The sequence below is a fragment of the Anomaloglossus baeobatrachus genome, chromosome 7, assembly GCF_048569485.1.
Source record: "Anomaloglossus baeobatrachus isolate aAnoBae1 chromosome 7, aAnoBae1.hap1, whole genome shotgun sequence".
In the NCBI taxonomy this organism is placed as follows: Eukaryota; Metazoa; Chordata; class Amphibia; order Anura; family Aromobatidae; genus Anomaloglossus; species Anomaloglossus baeobatrachus.
The window spans coordinates 7493050-7510591 of NC_134359.1; the positions used below are offsets into that span (position 1 = coordinate 7493050).

The following is a 17542-nucleotide window of genomic DNA, read 5'->3' on the forward strand; positions in this document are numbered from 1 at the left end:
ATAGTGTCTGCTGAGCTGTGTATATAATCCTATCCTGTGTGATACTGTCTGCTGAGCTGTGTATCTAATCCTCTCCTGTGTGATACTGTCTGCTGAGGTGTGTATCTAATCCTCTCCTGTGTGATACTGTCTGTTGAGCTGTGTATCTAATCCTCTCCTGTGTGATACTGTCTGCTGAGCTGTGTATCTAATCCTTTCCTGTGTTATACTGTCTGCTGAGCTGTGTATCTAATCCTATCCTGTCTGATACCGTCTGCTGAGCTGTGTATCTAATCCTCTCCTGTGTGATACCGTCTGCTGAGCTGTGTATCTAATCCTCTCCTGTGTGATACCGTCTGCTGAGCTGTGTATCTAATCCTCTCCTGTGTGATACTGTCTGCTGAGCTGTGTATCTAATACTTTCCTGTGTGATACTGTCTGCTGAGCCGTGTATATAATCCTATCCTGTGTGATAGTGTCTGCTGCGCTGTGTATCTAATCCTCTCCTGTGTGATAGTGTCTGCTGAGCTGTGTATCTAATACTCTCCTGTGTGATACTGTCTGCTGAGCTGTGTATCTAATCCTCTCCTGTGTGATACTGTCTGCTGAGCTGTGTATCTAATACTCTCCTGTGTGATACTGTCTGCCGAGCTGTGTATCTAATCCTCTCCTGTGTGATACTGTCTGCTGAGCAGTGTATCTAATTCTCTTCTGTGTGATACTGTCTGCTGAGCTGTGTATCTAATCCTATGTGATACTGTCTGCTGAGATGTGTATCTAATCCTCTCCTGTGTGATACTGTCTGCTGAGCCGTGTATCTAATCCTCTCCTGTGTGATACTGTCTGCTGAGCCGTGTATCTAATCCTCTCCTGTGTGATACTGTCTGCTGAGCTGTGTATCTAATACTCTCCTGTGTGCTACTGTCTGCTTAGCCATGTATCTAATCCTCTCCTGTGTGATACTGTCTGCTGAGTTGTGTATCTAATCCTATGTGATACTGTCTGCTGAGATGTGTATCTAATCCTCTCCTGTGTGATACTGTCTGCTGAGCCGTGTATCTAATCCTATGTGATACTGTCTGCTGAGATGTGTATCTAATCCTCTCCTGTGTGATACTGTCTGCTGAGCCGTGTATCTAATCCTCTCCTGTGTGATACTGTCTGCTGAGCCGTGTATCTAATCCTCTCCTGTGTGATACTGTCTGCTGAGCTGTGTATCTAATCCTCTCCTGTGTGATACTGTCTGCTGAGCCGTGTATCTAATCCTCTCCTGTGTGATACTGTCTGCTGAGCTGTGTATCTAATACTCTCCTGTGTGCTACTGTCTGCTTAGCCATGTATCTAATCCTCTCCTGTGTGATACTGTCTGCTGAGTTGTGTATCTAATCCTGTGTGATGTGGCCAGTGTCCTGGGGTATGAGGCTCTCTGTGTGACCTGTGGCGGGGTTTCCTTGCCACTCCTTACAGGGCCTCGCGGTGCTGACTTCTCCTTCTTCTTGCAGGGGCCCCGCGGTGCTGACTTCTCCTTCTTCTTGCAGGGGCCTCGCGGTGCTGACTTCTCCTTCTTCTTGCAGGGGCCCCGCGGTGCTGACTTCCCCTTCTTCTTGCAGGGGCCACGCGGTGCTGACTTCTCCTTCTTCTTGCAGGGGCCCCGCGGTGCTGACTTCTCCTTCTTCTTGCAGGGGCCCCGCGGTGCTGACTTCTCCTTCTTCTTGCAGGGGCCTCGCGGTGCTGACTTCCCATTCTTCTTGCAGGGGCCTCGCGGTGCTGACTTCTCCTTCTTCTTGCAGGGGCCTCGCGGTGCTGACTTCCCATTCTTCTTGCAGGGGCCTCGCGGTGCTGACTTCTCCTTCTTCTTGCAGGGGCCACGCGGTGCTGACTTCTCCTTCTTCTTGCAGGGGCCTCGCGGTGCTGACTTCTCCTTCTTCTTGCAGGGGCCCCGCGGTGCTGACTTTTCCTTCTTCTTGCAGGGGCCCCGCGGTGCTGACTTCTCCTTCTTCTTGCAGGGGCCCCGCGGTGCTGACTTCTCCTTCTTCTTGCAGGGGCTACGCGGTGCTGACTTCTCCTTCTTCTTGCAGGGGCCCCGCGGTGCTGACTTTTCCTTCTTCTTGCAGGGGCCACGCGGTGCTGACTTCTCCTTCTTCTTGCAGGGGCCCCGCGGTGCTGACTTCTCCTTCTTCTTGCAGGGGCCACGCGGTGCTGACTTCTCCTTCTTCTTGCAGGGGCCCCGCGGTGCTGACTTCTCCTTCTTCTTGCAGGGGCCACGCGGTGCTGACTTCTCCTTCTTCTTGCAGGGGCCCCGCGGTGCTGACTTCTCCTTCTTCTTGCAGGGGCCACGCGGTGCTGACTTCTCCTTCTTCTTGCAGGGGCCACGCGGTGCTGACTTCTCCTTCTTCTTGCAGGGGCCACGCGGTGCTGACTTCTCCTTCTTCTTGCAGGGGCCCCGCGGTGCTGACTTCTCCTTCTTCTTGCAGGGGCCCCGCGGTGCTGACTTCTCCTTCTTCTTGCAGGGGCCACGCGGTGCTGACTTCTCCTTCTTCTTGCAGGGGCCCCGCGGTGCTGACTTCTCCTTCTTCTTGCAGGGGCCACGCGGTGCTGACTTCTCCTTCTTCTTGCAGGGGCCCCGCGGTGCTGACTTCTCCTTCTTCTTGCAGGGGCCCCGCGGTGCTGACTTCTCCTTCTTCTTGCAGGGGCCCCGCGGTGCTGACTTCTCCTTCTTCTTGCAGGGGCCCCGCGGTGCTGACTTCTCCTTCTTCTTGCAGGGCCGCTGTGTTCACTCACCATTGAGAAGACGTTCCCGGAGGATGGAGGACAGTACAGATGTGCTGCTGAGAACTGCGCGGGAAGAGCGGACTGCAGCTGTAACGTGACAGTGGAAGGTGAGCGGCGTCCTCTGCTCCGCACGTCCATGGGGTCCTCCTTCAATCTAGAGGCTTCATATTAGATGCTCCAAAAGTAAAATTTAACATCTCCTAGTGTGGACACATTTCCTGCTATTCACTGACATCAAGCAGAGATATGTCTGTGTCTCAGGCGCGAGGTTTGGGTTGTCCCAGAGTGACATGGATGCCTGTGATGTCCGTCTGCGGGATTACGCTGATCTCCCGGCCGTCAGACGGCGTCACCCGACTCCCCATCGATACCCATAACTTTCACCTTATGTCTCATCTTCTTACAGATACTTCAGGAAACACCGGGATCAAGAAAATGAAGAAACCCAAAAGTAACGCTGCACCCACCACCTTGTCAGAAAGTAAGTGACCCCCTGAGGGCGCAAGCAATAAGATTGCCGCAGAAATTAAGGTGACATTCCCCCTCCCCCGCTCTGCGAATAACGGGGGCGAACAAAAATATCAGCACAGACAGTGACTTGTAGAATCTGCGTGAAAATATTACACATATACAGTGTATCTATATATATATATACATACATACTGTATATACTGCAGAGGTATAGAAAGAGGAGACACTGTATATATACACTGGAGAGGAGAATGAGAGCAACACAGTCTCCTAAATGCTGCGCTCCTTGTGTCGCCCTCTGTGATTCTCTCCTCACATGAGGAAACTCGCAGGATTTTCCGCTTATTTCATAAATTGAACTTATTGTAAAGCAAATAAAAATGTAAATGAGATAAATGTAAAGACCCCGGATCAGTTAGAGAATACAATCACTAATCACAATTAGAGAACATGGAACACAGTTAGAGAACACGGATCACAATTAGAGGACACGGATCACAATTAGAGGACACGGATCACAATTAGAGGACACGGATCACAATTAGAGGACACGGATCACAATTAGAGAACACTTTCAGATCCCTGCAGGTTATTGGTGATAATCTGCAACAGGTGCTAATATCTTTCATTATCTGATAAATCCTATGTAACTGGCGCCAAACTTTCCAGTTTCCACTGACTTTGCCGTTCTAAAGTGACTGAAACCTTCCAGCAGCAGGTTGTCCAGATAAGGGTCAAAGGGGTGACCCGATCAGCCGTAAGGGCACTTTACACGCTACAATATATCTTACAATGTGTGGGCGGGGTCACGTCGTAAGTGACGCACATCCAGCATCGTAAGTTAAATTGTAGCATGTAACAGCTACGTGCGATTGCGATTGAACGGTAAAACGTTGATTGCATGCACGTCGTTCAATTCCTAAAAATTGAACGTCAGGTTGTTCATCGTACCCGGGGTTGCACACATCGCAGTGTGTGACACCCCGGGAATGATGAACAGCAGCTTACCTGCGTCCCGCGGCTCCCGCCGGCTATGCGGAAGGAAGGAGGTGGGCGGGATGTTTACGTCCCGCTCATCTGCGCCCCTCCGCTTCTATTGGCCGGCTGCCATGTGACGTCAATGTGACGCCGAACATCCCTCCCACTCCAGGAAGTGGATGTTCACCGCCCACATCGAGGTCGTATGGACGGGTAAGTACGTGTGACGAGGGTTAATCTTTTGTGCGACGCGTTCAACAAATTGAATGTGCCGCACATACGATGGGGGCAGGTACGTTCGCATACGATATTGTATGCTGGATCGTATGGTGTAAAGCAGGCTATAGCAAGAGAAGTTGGTCATTCCAAGTCTGTGATTTCCAGAATATTGCATCTTTACAATATCACAAACTCTTTCAAGTCCTCCAAGAAGGCTGAGTGCCCTCGAAAGGCAAAAGCAACACAGGACAGGATAATGCGGAGAATCTTCATAGAGAAGACGGGATAATGCGGAGTCTCTCCATAGAGAGGACAGGATAATGCAGAGACTCTCCATGGGGAATTGTTCCACACTGCAGCTGGAATTGCCAGATATTCAGCACTGAACAGGGTAAGGATCTGTCTCGTCATACAGGGTCACAACGTGTAAGAGCATTTGGACTAAAAGCCCACTCTGCAGTGACTAAACCTCTCATTAGCAGAAAGCATCACAAAGCTAGACTCCCCTTTGGTGAGGAGCATGTTGTGTGGACAGTGAAGTGGCCACAGGTTATTTTAGTGATGAAAGCAAGTTTAATTTATTTGGGTCTGATGGGAAACATTATGTTCATCGACAAACTGGGGAAACACTGAGCCCAAAGTGTGTTAAGAAGTCAGTGACAGGCGGTGGAGGAAGGGTCATGGTTTGGAGAATCGTTTCTGCAGCAGGAGTTGGACCTCTCATACAGATACATGGCAGAGTGATACAAGTGTGGATCAGAACCTTCTTCACAACACACGGCTCCTTACTTGTGCCCATCACTCAATCAGCAGCAATATTCATGCAGGACAATTCTCCCTGTCACACAGGAAAGCAGGGAAAGCAGATCCAGGACACAATTAAATAGCCACAGCCCAGAGTCCTGATCTAAACCCAATTGAAACTCTCCGGAAAATCCTTGGTGACAAAGTTATGGCCAAGAAACCACAACAGTCAAAGAACTGTGGAAGAGACTGGAAGAAGAGTGGACCAAAATCCCCCCAGAGTAGTGTGAGAGACTAGTGATGTCCTGTGGAAGAGACTGGATGAAGAGTGGACCAAAATCCCACCAGAGCCGTGTGAGAGACTAGTGATGTCCTGTGGAAGAGACTGGAAGAAGAGTGGGCCGAAATCCCACCAGAGCCGTGTGAGAGCCTGGTGATGTCCTGTGGAAGAGACTGGATGAAGAGTGGGCCAAAATCACACCAGAGCAGTGTGAGAGACTAGTGATGTCCTGTGGAAGAGACTGGAAGAAGAGTGGGCCAAAATCCCCCCAGAGCAGTGTGAGAGGCTAGTGATGTCCTGTGGAAGAGACTGGAAGAAGAGTGGGCCAAAATCCCCCCAGAGCAGTGTGAGAGACTAGTGATGTCCTGTGGAAGAGACTGGAAGAAGAGTGGGCCAAAATCCCCCCAGAGCAGTGTGAGAGGCTAGTGATGTCCTGTGGAGAGACTGGAGGAAGAGTGGGCCAAAATCCCCCCAGAGCAGTGTGAGAGACTAGTGATGTCCTGTGGAAGAGACTAGAAGAAGAGTGGGCCAAAATCCCTCCAGAGCAGTGTGAGAGACTAGTGCTGTCCTGTGGAAGAGACTGGAAGAAGAGTGGGCCAAAATCCCCCCAGAGCAGTGTGAGAGGCTAGTGATGTCCTGTGGAAGAGACTGGAGGAAGAGTGGGCCAAAATCCCCCCCAGAGCAGTGTGAGAGGCTAGTGATGTCCTGTGGAAGAGACTGGAAGAAGAGTGGGCCAAAATCCCCCCAGAGCAGTGTGAGAGACTAGTGATGTCCTGTGAAAGAGACTGGAAGAAGAGTGGGCCAAAATCCCCCCAGAGCAGTGTGAGAGGCTAGTGATGTCCTGTGGAGAGACTGGAGGAAGAGTGGGCCAAAATCCCCCCAGAGCAGTGTGAGAGGCTAGTGATGTCCTGTGGAGAGACTGGAAGAAGAGTGGACCAAAATCCCTCCAGAGCAGTGTGAGAGACTAGTGATGTCCTGTGGAAGAGACTGGAAGAAGAGTGGGCCAAAATCCCCCCAGAGCAGTGTGAGAGACTAGTGATGTCCTGTGAAAGAGACTGGAAGAAGAGTGGGCCAAAATCCCCCCAGAGCAGTGTGAGAGGCTAGTGATGTCCTGTGGAGAGACTGGAGGAAGAGTGGGCCAAAATCCCCCCAGAGCAGTGTGAGAGGCTAGTGATGTCCTGTGGAGAGACTGGAGGAAGAGTGGGCCAAAATCCCTCCAGAGCAGTGTGAGAGACTAGTGATGTCCTGTGGAGGAGACTGGAAGAAGAGTGGACCAAAATCCCCCCAGAGCAGTATGAAAGACTAGTGATGTCCAGTGGAAGAGACTGGAGGAAGAGTGGGCCAAAATCCCCCCAGAGCAGTGTGAGAGACTAGTGATGTCCTGTGGAAGAGACTGGAAGAAGAGTGGACCAAAATCCCCCCAGAGCAGTGTGAGAGACTAGTGATGTCCTGTGGAAGAGACTGGAGGAAGAGTGGGCCAAAATCCCCCCAGAGCAGTGTGAGAGACTAGTGATGTCCTGTGGAAGAGACTGGAAGAAGAGTGGACCAAAATCCCCCCAGAGCAGTGTGAGAGGCTAGTGATGTCCTGTGGAGAGACTGGAAGACGAGTGGACCAAAATCCCCCCAGAGCAGTGTGAGAGACTAGTGATGTCCTGTAGAAGAGACTGGAAGAAGAGTGGACCAAAATCCCCCCAGAGCAGTGTGAGAGGCTAGTGATGTCCTGTGGAGAGACTGGAAGAAGAGTGGACCAAAATCCCCCCAGAGCAGTGTGAGAGAGACTAGTGATGTCCTGTGGAGAGACTGGAAGAAGAGTGGACCAAAATCCCCCCAGAGCAGTGTGAGAGACTAGTGATGTCCTGTAGAAGAGACTGGAAGAAGAGTGGGCCAAAATCCCCCCAGAGCAGTGTGAGAGACTAGTGATGTCCTGTGGAAGAGACTGGAAGAAGAGTGGACCAAAATCCCCCCAGAGCAGTGTGAGAGGCTAGTGATGTCCTGTGGAAGAGACTGGAAGAAGAGTGGGCCAAAATAGCCCCAGAGCAGTGTGAGAGACTAGTGATGTCCTGTGGAAGAGACTGGAAGAAGAGTGGGCCAAAATCCCCCCAGAGCAGTGTGAGAGGCTAGTGATGTCCTGTGGAAGAGACTGGAAGAAGAGTGGGCCAAAATCCCCCCAGGGCAGTGTGAGAGGCTAGTGATGTCCTGTGGAAGAGACTGGAAGAAGAGTGGGCCAAAATCCCCCCAGAGCAGTGTGAGGGACTAGTGATGTCCTGTGGAAGAGACTGGAAGAAGAGTGGACCAAAATCCCACCAGAGCAGTGTGAGAGGCTAGTGATGTCCTGTGGAAGAGACTGGAAGAAGAGTGGACCAAAATCCCCCCAGAGCAGTGTGAGAGACTAGTGATGTCCTGTGGAAGAGGCTGGAAGAAGAGTGGTCCAAAATCCCCCCATAGCAGTGTGAGAGACTAGTGATGTCCTGTGGAAGAGGCTGGAAGAAGAGTGGTCCAAAATCCCCCCAGAGCAGTGTGAGAGACTAGTGATGTCCTGTGGAAGAGGCTGGAAGAAGAGTGGTCCAAAATCCCCCCAGAGCAGTGTGAGGGACTAGTGATGTCCTGTTGAGAGACTGGAAGAAGAGTGGGCCAAAATCCCCCCAGAGCAGTGTGAGGGACTAGTGATGTCCTGTGGAAGAGACTGGAAGAAGAGTGGGCCAAAATCCCCCCAGAGCAGTGTGAGGGACTAGTGATGTCCTGTGGAGGAGACTGGAAGAAGAGTGGGCCAAAATCCCCCCAGAGCAGTGTGAGAGGCTAGTGATGTCCTGTGGAGAGACTGGAGGAAGAGTGGGCCAAAATCCCCCCAGAGCAGTGTGAGAGGCTAGTGATGTCCTGTGGAGAGACTGGAGGAAGAGTGGGCCAAAATCCCCCCAGAGCAGTGTGAGAGGCTAGTGATGTCCTGTGGAGAGACTGGAAGAAGAGTGGACCAAAATCCCTCCAGAGCAGTGTGAGAGACTAGTGATGTCCTGTGGAAGAGACTGGAAGAAGAGTGGGCCAAAATCCCCCCAGAGCAGTGTGAGAGACTAGTGATGTCCTGTGAAAGAGACTGGAAGAAGAGTGGGCCAAAATCCCCCCAGAGCAGTGTGAGAGGCTAGTGATGTCCTGTGGAGAGACTGGAGGAAGAGTGGGCCAAAATCCCCCCAGAGCAGTGTGAGAGGCTAGTGATGTCCTGTGGAGAGACTGGAGGAAGAGTGGGCCAAAATCCCTCCAGAGCAGTGTGAGAGACTAGTGATGTCCTGTGGAAGAGACTGGAAGAAGAGTGGGCCAAAATCCCCCCAGAGCAGTGTGAGGGACTAGTGATGTCCTGTGGAGGAGACTGGAAGAAGAGTGGACCAAAATCCCCCCAGAGCAGTATGAAAGACTAGTGATGTCCTGTGGAAGAGACTGGAGGAAGAGTGGGCCAAAATCCCCCCAGAGCAGTGTGAGAGACTAGTGATGTCCTGTGGAAGAGACTGGAAGAAGAGTGGACCAAAATCCCCCCAGAGCAGTGTGAGAGACTAGTGATGTCCTGTGGAAGAGACTGGAAGAAGAGTGGACCAAAATCCCCCCAGAGCAGTGTGAGAGGCTAGTGATGTCCTGTGGAGAGACTGGAAGAAGAGTGGACCAAAATCCCCCCAGAGCAGTGTGAGAGACTAGTGATGTCCTGTAGAAGAGACTGGAAGAAGAGTGGACCAAAATCCCCCCAGAGCAGTGTGAGAGGCTAGTGATGTCCTGTGGAGAGACTGGAAGAAGAGTGGACCAAAATCCCCCCAGAGCAGTGTGAGAGACTAGTGATGTCCTGTAGAAGAGACTGGAAGAAGAGTGGGCCAAAATCCCCCCAGAGCAGTGTGAGAGACTAGTGATGTCCTGTGGAAGAGACTGGAAGAAGAGTGGACCAAAATCCCCCCAGAGCAGTGTGAGAGGCTAGTGATGTCCTGTGGAAGAGACTGGAAGAAGAGTGGGCCAAAATACCCCCAGAGCAGTGTGAGAGACTAGTGATGTCCTGTGGAAGAGACTGGAAGAAGAGTGGGCCAAAATCCCCCCAGAGCAGTGTGAGAGGCTAGTGATGTCCTGTGGAAGAGACTGGAAGAAGAGTGGGCCAAAATCCCCCCAGGGCAGTGTGAGAGGCTAGTGATGTCCTGTGGAAGAGACTGGAAGAAGAGTGGGCCAAAATCCCCCCAGAGCAGTGTGAGGGACTAGTGATGTCCTGTGGAAGAGACTGGAAGAAGAGTGGACCAAAATCCCACCAGAGCAGTGTGAGAGGCTAGTGATGTCCTGTGGAAGAGACTGGAAGAAGAGTGGACCAAAATCCCCCCAGAGCAGTGTGAGAGACTAGTGATGTCCTGTGGAAGAGGCTGGAAGAAGAGTGGACCAAAATCCCCCCAGAGCAGTGTGAGAGACTAGTGATGTCCTGTGGAAGAGGCTGGAAGAAGAGTGGTCCAAAATCCCCCCAGAGCAGTGTGAGAGACTAGTGATGTCCTGTGGAAGAGGCTGGAAGAAGAGTGGTCCAAAATCCCCCCAGAGCAGTGTGAGGGACTAGTGATGTCCTGTTGAGAGACTGGAAGAAGAGTGGGCCAAAATCCCCCCAGAGCAGTGTGAGGGACTAGTGATGTCCTGTGGAAGAGACTGGAAGAAGAGTGGGCCAAAATCCCCCCAGAGCAGTGTGAGGGACTAGTGATGTCCTGTGGAGGAGACTGGAAGAAGAGTGGGCCAAAATCCCCCCAGAGCAGTGTGAGAGGCTAGTGATGTCCTGTGGAAGAGACTGGAAGAAGAGTGGGCCAAAATCCCCCCAGAGCAGTGTGAGAGGCTAGTGATGTCCTGCGGCTGCAGATGAAGTCATTCCCAGCGACGGCCGGTGACGTCCTACTGATTGTGACTGTTGTCACCTGCAGAACATTTCCTGATCATCTCTCTACAGTCACTGCTGCTCTCTAATTATCAGCAGAATAAAGGGTTTATGGTGATAAATTCTGGATGTTTTGTAAAACCCTGCTCTAGTGGCACGGTGCGCCCCTTACCCTGCTCTAGTGGCACGGTGCACCCCTTACCCTGCTCTAGTGGCACGGTGCACCCCTTACCCTGCTCTAGTGGCACGGTGCACCCCTTACCCTGCTCTAGTGGCACGGTGCACCCCTTACCCTGCTCTAGTGGCACGGTGCACCCCTTACCCTGCTCTAGTGGCACGGTGCACCCCTTACCCTGCTCTAGTGGCACGGTGCACCCCTTACCCTGCTCTAGTGGCATGGTGCACCCCTTACCCTGCTCTAGTGGCACGGTGCACCCCTTACCCTGCTCTAGTGGCATGGTGCACCCTTTACCCTGCTCTAGTGGCATGGTGCGCCCCTTACCCTGCTCTAGTGGCACGGTGCACCCCTTACCCTGCTCTAGTGGCATGGTGCGCCCCTTACCCTGCTCTAGTGGCACGGTGCACCCCTTACCCTGCTCTAGTGGCACGGTGCGCCCCTTACCCTGCTCTAGTGGCACGGGGCGCCCCTTACCCTGCTCTAGTGACACGGTACACCCCTTACCCTGTTCTAGTGGCATGGTGCACCCCTTACCCTGTTCTAGTGGCACGGTGCGCCCCTTACCCTGCTCTAGTGGCACGGTGCACCCCTTACCCTGCTCTAGTGACACGGTGCACCCCTTCCCTGCTCTACTGGCATGGTGCACCCCTTACCCTGCTCTAGTGGCACGGTGCACCCCTTACCCTGCTCTAGTGGCATGGTGCGCCCCTTACCCTGCTCTAGTGGCACGGTGCACCCCTTACCCTGCTCTAGTGGCACGGTGCGCCCCTTACCCTGCTTTAGTGGCACGGGGCGCCCCTTACCCTGCTCTAGTGACACGGTACACCCCTTACCCTGTTCTAGTGGCATGGTGCACCCCTTACCCTGTTCTAGTGGCACGGTGCGCCCCTTACCCTGCTCTAGTGGCACGGTGCACCCCTTACCCTGCTCTAGTGACACGGTGCACCCCTTCCCTGCTCTACTGGCATGGTGCACCCCTTACCCTGCTCTAGTGGCACGGTGCACCCCTTACCCTGCTCTAGTGGCACGGTGCGCCCCTTACCCTGCTCTAGTGGCATGGTGCACCCCTTACCCTGCTCTAGTGGCATGGTGCACCCCTTACCCTGCTCTAGTGGCATGGTGCACCCCTTACCCTGCTCTAGTGGCATGGTGCACCCCTTACCCTGCTCTAGTGGCATGGTGCACCCCTTACCCAGCTCTAGTGGCACGGTGCACCCCTTACCCTGCTCTAGTGGCATGGTGCCCCGCGCCGAGGCCGGCTCACGCTCTGGGGTCGGCTCACGCTCTGGGGTCGGCTCACGCTCTGGGGTCGGCTCACGCTCTGGGGCCGGCTCACGCTCTGGGGTCGGCTCACGCTCTGTGGTCGGCTCATGCTCTGGTGCCGGGGTCGGCTCGCTCTCTAGGGTCGGCTCGCGCTCTGGGGTCGGCTTGCGCTCTGGGGTCGGCTCGCGCTCTGGGGTCGGCTCACGCTCTGGCGCCGGGGTTGGCTCACGCTCTGGGGTCGGGTCACGCTCTGGGGTCGGCCCACGCTCTGGGGTCGGCCCACGCTCTGGGGTCGGCTCACGCTCTGGGGTCGGCTCACGCTCTGGGGTCGGCTCACGCTCTGGCGCCGGGGTCGGCTCATGCTCTGGGGTTGGCTCATGCTCTGGGGTCGGCTCACGCTCTGGGGTCGGCTCACGCTCTGGCGCCGGGGTCGGCTCATGCTCTGGGGTTGGCTCATGCTCTGGGGTCGGTTCATGCTCTGGGGTCGGCTCACGCTCTGGGGTCGGCTCATGCTCTGGCGCCGGGGTCGGCTCATGCTCTGGGGTCGGCTCACGCTCTGTGGTCGGCTCATGCTCTGGTGCCGGGGTCGGCTCGCTCTCTAGGGTCGGCTCGCGCTCTGGGGTCGGCTCGCGCTCTGGGGTCGGCTCACGCTCTGGCGCCGGGGTTGGCTCACGCTCTGGGGTCGGGTCACGCTCTGGGGTCGGCCCACGCTCTGGGGTCGGCTCACGCTCTGGGGTCGGCTCACGCTCTGGGGTCGGCTCACGCTCTGGGGCCGGCTTATGCTCTGGGGTCGGCTCACGCTCTGTGGTAGGCTCATGCTCTGGTGCCGGGGTCGGCTCGCTCTCTAGGGTCGGCTCGCGCTCTGGGGTCGGCTCGCGCTCTGGGGTCGGCTCGCGCTCTGGGGTCGGCTCGCGCTCTGGGGTCGGCTCACGCTCTGGGGTCGGCTCACGCTCTGGCGCCGGGGTTGGCTCACGCTCTGGGGTCGGCTCACGCTCTGGGGTCGGCTCACGCTCTGGGGTCGGCTCACGCTCTGGGGTCGGCTCACGCTCTGGCGCCGGGGTCGGCTCATGCTCTGGAGTTGGCTCATGCTCTGGGGTCGGCTCACGCTCTGGGGTCGGCTCACGCTCTGGCGCCGGGGTCGGCTCATGCTCTGGGGTTGGCTCATGCTCTGGGGTCGGTTCATGCTCTGGGGTCGGCTCACGCTCTGGGGTCGGCTCATGCTCTGGCGCCGGGGTCGGCTCATGCTCTGGGGTCTGCTCACGCTCTGGGGTCAGCTCACGCTCTGGCGCCGGGGTTGGCTCACGCTCTGGGGTCGGCTCACGCTCTGGCGCCGGGGTTGGCTCACGCTCTGGGGTCGGCTCACGCTCTGGCGCCAGGGTCGGCTCACACTGTGGGGTCAGGTCACGCTCTGGGGTCGGCTCACGCTCCGGCGTCGGCTCACGCTCCGGCGTCGGCTCACGCTCTGGGGTCGGCTCACGCTCCGGGGTCGGCTCACGCTCCGGGGTCGGCTCACGCTCCGGCGTCGGCTCACGCTCTGGGGTCGGCTCACGCTCCGGGGTCGGCTCACGCTCCGGGGTCGGCTCACGCTCCGGGGTCGGCTCACGCTCCGGGGTCGGCTCACGCTCCGGGGTCAGCTCACGCTCCGGGGTCGGGTACTTTATTCTCCGGCGATGGATTGAGCTTGAACGGTTTGGTTTCTGGACGCAGAGATCAGCGGATTTGCCCTTCTGTCCTGGAGATGATTTCCATGTGTTTCCTTAACCCTCCTGCTGGGTCGTGTGAACATCCGGTGCGGAGGCGGCAGATCTGCGGAGACCGCTGTAACCGGTGCTGACTGCAGAGCCCGGCAAATCATAGTATATAGAAAAAAGCCACAAAAAAAAAGCTCCACAGTCATATGATCCTGTTATTAGAGCCTGGGATCCGCTGCTAGTCATATGATCCTGTCCTTAGAGCCTGGGATCCGCTGCCAGTCATATGATCCTGTCCTTAGAGCCTGGAATCCGCTACCAGTCTTATAATCCTGTCCTTAGAGCCTGGGATCTGCTGCCAGTCATATGATCCTGTCATTAGAGCCTGGGATCTGCTGCTGGTCATATGATCCTGTCATTGGAGCCTGAGATCCGCTGCCAGTTATATGATCCTGTCCTTAGAGCCTGGGATCTGTTGCCAGTTATATGATCCTGTCTGTAGAGCCTGGGATCTGCTGCCAGTTATATGATCCTGTCTGTAGAGCCTGAGATCTGCTGCCAGTCATATGATCCTGTCCTTAGAGGCTGGGATCTGCTGCTAGTCATATGGTCCTGTCCTTAGAGGCTGGGATCTGCTACCAGTCTTATGATCCTGTCCTTAGAGGCTGGGATCTGCTGCTAGTCATATGGTCCTGTCCTTAGAGGCTGGGATCTGCTACCAGTCTTATGATCCTGTCCTTAGAGCCTGTGATCTGCTGCCGGTCATATGGTCCTGTCCTAGGAGCCTGGGATCTGGGGTGCAGTCACCAGCGCCTCTCGTTTCCCTGCGGCTCCTGCGGGTTCAGCGCCCGTTGCTGATTTTTGGGAGAGATCCGGTTTATATCGGAGGTTCCTGATTTTTCTGTAGCGGATTCCTGGATCTAAATGTCTTGTTATAAGCAGATTCTTCTATGACTGGACTGATCCTGCTTCTCAGCGGAGGATTCAGTCTGGAGCGGAGGATCCTTTTTATCTGATACATTGACGTTATAGCAGGTTCTAGAACTCTCTGTAAAATACCGGCTATTAGCATAAATCAGCGCGATGCTGCGCTGTCACTGTGTGCCGCACCATGTGCACATCTCCATGTCTGACCTCGCTGCGTGCCTCTGCGGTCAGTCCACCGCCGGTCAGTCCACCGCCAGTCAGTTCATTGCCGGTCAGTCCACCGCCGGTCAGTCCACCGCCGGTCAGTCCATTGCTGGTCAGTCCACCGTCGGTTGCGAAGATTGTTCTGTTTTCGCTCGTAGGTCGCACATTTTGCTTTTCTGGCACAATGGAAACTTGTGCTATATAAACAGCGCGTGGCGGTGCAGTGCACGGGAGAGCGGCCTCCATCTTGTGGCGGCTACTGGAGCACGTCCGGCACTTACCGCGGAAAGCAAAGCGAGCAGAGCTTAATCTGCGAGAGACATCTGTATATGTAACGTCAGCACAAGATCCTGAGCAGAGCAAATACCTGGAGCGCGTGACACGACCGGCACAGCAGCGAGAAACCCGAGATAGTGACCAGAAGAGTGACCGATACCGAGGAGCAAGGCCGCGCACACCGCGCTTTTATCACGAGTTTTGGTGCATTTTTCAGTGCGGTTTTGGTCTGGTGCACGCGTCAGGATTGTCTCCTGCAGATTTGGTGCAGATGATGATCTGCAGACGTCAGCTCTTTCTGCACGTTATTGTTTCTGCGTTTTTCTCTCCATGAGATGCAGAAATGGTGCAGAAATCTCTGCAACTAAATACTCAGTGTGCACAAAGCCTACCAGGAGATGGCGGTTTCCTGACTCACCGCCGCCGCTGGAGAAGCCGTCGCTCCGCGCTGTGGTGAGATTTATTCTGCGTTTCAAGTTTTTACCAAACTGATTTTCAAAATAGATGAAACACGTAATATATATCAACACAGCGCGGAGCGACGGCTTCTCCAGCGGCGGCGGTGACACAGGACCGTCCATCTCACTTTGCTCCTCAATATATCTACAGATGAAGGTTTTCCTCTGTCCGCGGATATGACGGCAGCAGCTGTATCCTCTGTGGGCAAATGCTGGGGCTGTCGCCTGCACAACCTGGTCACGTGAGCGCACAACACCCCTCCCACATGGTCAGGAAGGTGGAGACAGTGGGATCCCACCCCTCTCACATGGTCAGGAGGGTGGAGACCGCAGGATCCCACCCCTCTCACATGGTCAGGAGGGTGGAGACAGCGAGATCCCTCCCCTCCCACATGGTCAGGAGGGTGGAGACAGCGGGATCCCACCCCTCTCACATGGTCAGGAGGGTGGAGACAGCGGGATCCCAACCCTCTCACATGGTCAGGAGGGTTGAGACAGCGGGATCCCACCCCTCTCACATGGTCAGGAGGGTGGAGACAGCGGGATCCCACCCCTCTCACATGGTCAGGAGGGTGGAGACAGCGGGATCCCACCCCTCTCACATGGTCAGGAGGGTGGATACAGCGAGATCCCTCCCCTGCCACATGGTCAGGAGGGTGGAGACAGCGGGATCCCACCCCTCTCACATGGTCAGGAGGGTGGACACAGCGAGATCCCTCTCCTCCCACATGGTCAGGAGGGTGGATACAGCGAGATCCCTCCCCTGCCACATGGTCAGGAGGGTGGAGACAGCGGGATCCCACCCCTCTCACATGGTCAGGAGGGTGGAGACAGCGGGATCCCACCCCTCTCACATGGTCAGGAGGGTGGAGACAGCGGGATCCCACCCCTCTCACATGGTCAGGAGGGTGGAGACAGCGGGATCCCACCCCTCTCACATGGTCAGGAGGGTGGAGACAGCGGGATCCCACCCCTCTCACATGGTCAGGAGGGTGGAGACAGCGGGATCCCAACCCTCTCACTGTCGGTCTGTGCAGATTTTGAGAGCAATGAAACACCTTAGTAATAAAAATATCAGTCTTCAATATAGTACCTCAAAGTACTGCCACGCCTGGTGCTGCATTGTACCACACCAGGTACCATGTTGGTATCGTACCAGGTACCACATTGTATCACACCAGGTACCACATTGTACTACACCAGGTGCCAAATTGTACCACACCAGGTACCACATTGTACCACACCAGGTACCACATTGTACTACACCAGGTACCACATTGTACCACACCAGGTACCACATTGTACCACACCAGGTACCACATTGTACCACACCAGGTACCACATTGTACCACACCAGGTACCACATTGTACTACACCAGGTACCACATTGTACCACACCAGGTACCACATTGTACCACACCAGGTACCACATTGATATCACACCAGGTACCACGTTGTACCACATTGATATCACACCAGGTACCACATTGTACCACACCAGGTACCACATTGATATCACACCAGGTACCACGTTTTACCACATTGATATCACACCAGGTACCACGTTGTACCACACCAGGTACCACGTTGTACCACATTGATATCACACCAGGTACCACGTTGTACCAGATTGATATCACACCAGGTACCACGTTGGTATTGCACCAGGTAACATTGTAGGTTTTCGTTGTTGTGGAGTGTGCACACTGCCGCTGCTGCCATAATAGTGAGCGCACAACTACGCACAAATCCGTGATCTTTACCCCCTCCTGCCTCTTTTTTTAGGACTATTTGGGGTCCCAGCTCCCTGTTTTCCTCCTTCTTGCGGCGCCGTCCCTTATTATGAGCCGTGGGACATACGGGGGATGATTTTGGCCGTTTTTAGCTGGTGGGGGGAATCTGGGAACCTGCGTGCGTCCTCTGCTTTCTTGCAGATGTTTCCATCCTGACGGTTCACGTTCCCCATCGCCGTCCGTCAGGAGCACAGAGCGATCGTTCACATTCCGCAGCGAGCGTTCCCCATCGCCGTCCGTCAGGAGCGCAGAGCGATCGTTCACATTCCGCAGCGAGCGTTCCCCATCGCCGTCTGTCAGGAGCGCAGAGCGATCGTTCACATTCCGCAGCGAGCGTTCCCCATCGCCGTCTGTCAGGAGCGCAGAGCGATCGTTCACATTCCGCAGCGAGCGTTCCCCATCGCCGTCCGTCAGGAGCACAGAGCGATCGTTCACATTCCGC

At 55.0% G+C, this 17542-nt stretch overlaps 1 protein-coding gene across 2 annotated transcripts in view; it reads left to right on the forward strand.

Annotated features, from left to right (window-relative positions):
• Positions 1–2774: 2774 nt before the first annotated feature.
• The window catches only part of MYLK (myosin light chain kinase), a 146583-nt gene continuing 131815 nt past the window's right edge, over positions 2775–17542 (forward strand). For both annotated transcript variants that reach the window (XM_075317006.1, XM_075317007.1), the window contains exons 1-2: positions 2775–2858; positions 3158–3232. In XM_075317006.1, coding sequence (XP_075173121.1) covers positions 3187–3232 — 46 coding nt within the window. In that variant the 5' untranslated portion in view covers positions 2775–2858; positions 3158–3186. The remainder of the gene's footprint in view (positions 2859–3157; positions 3233–17542) is intronic.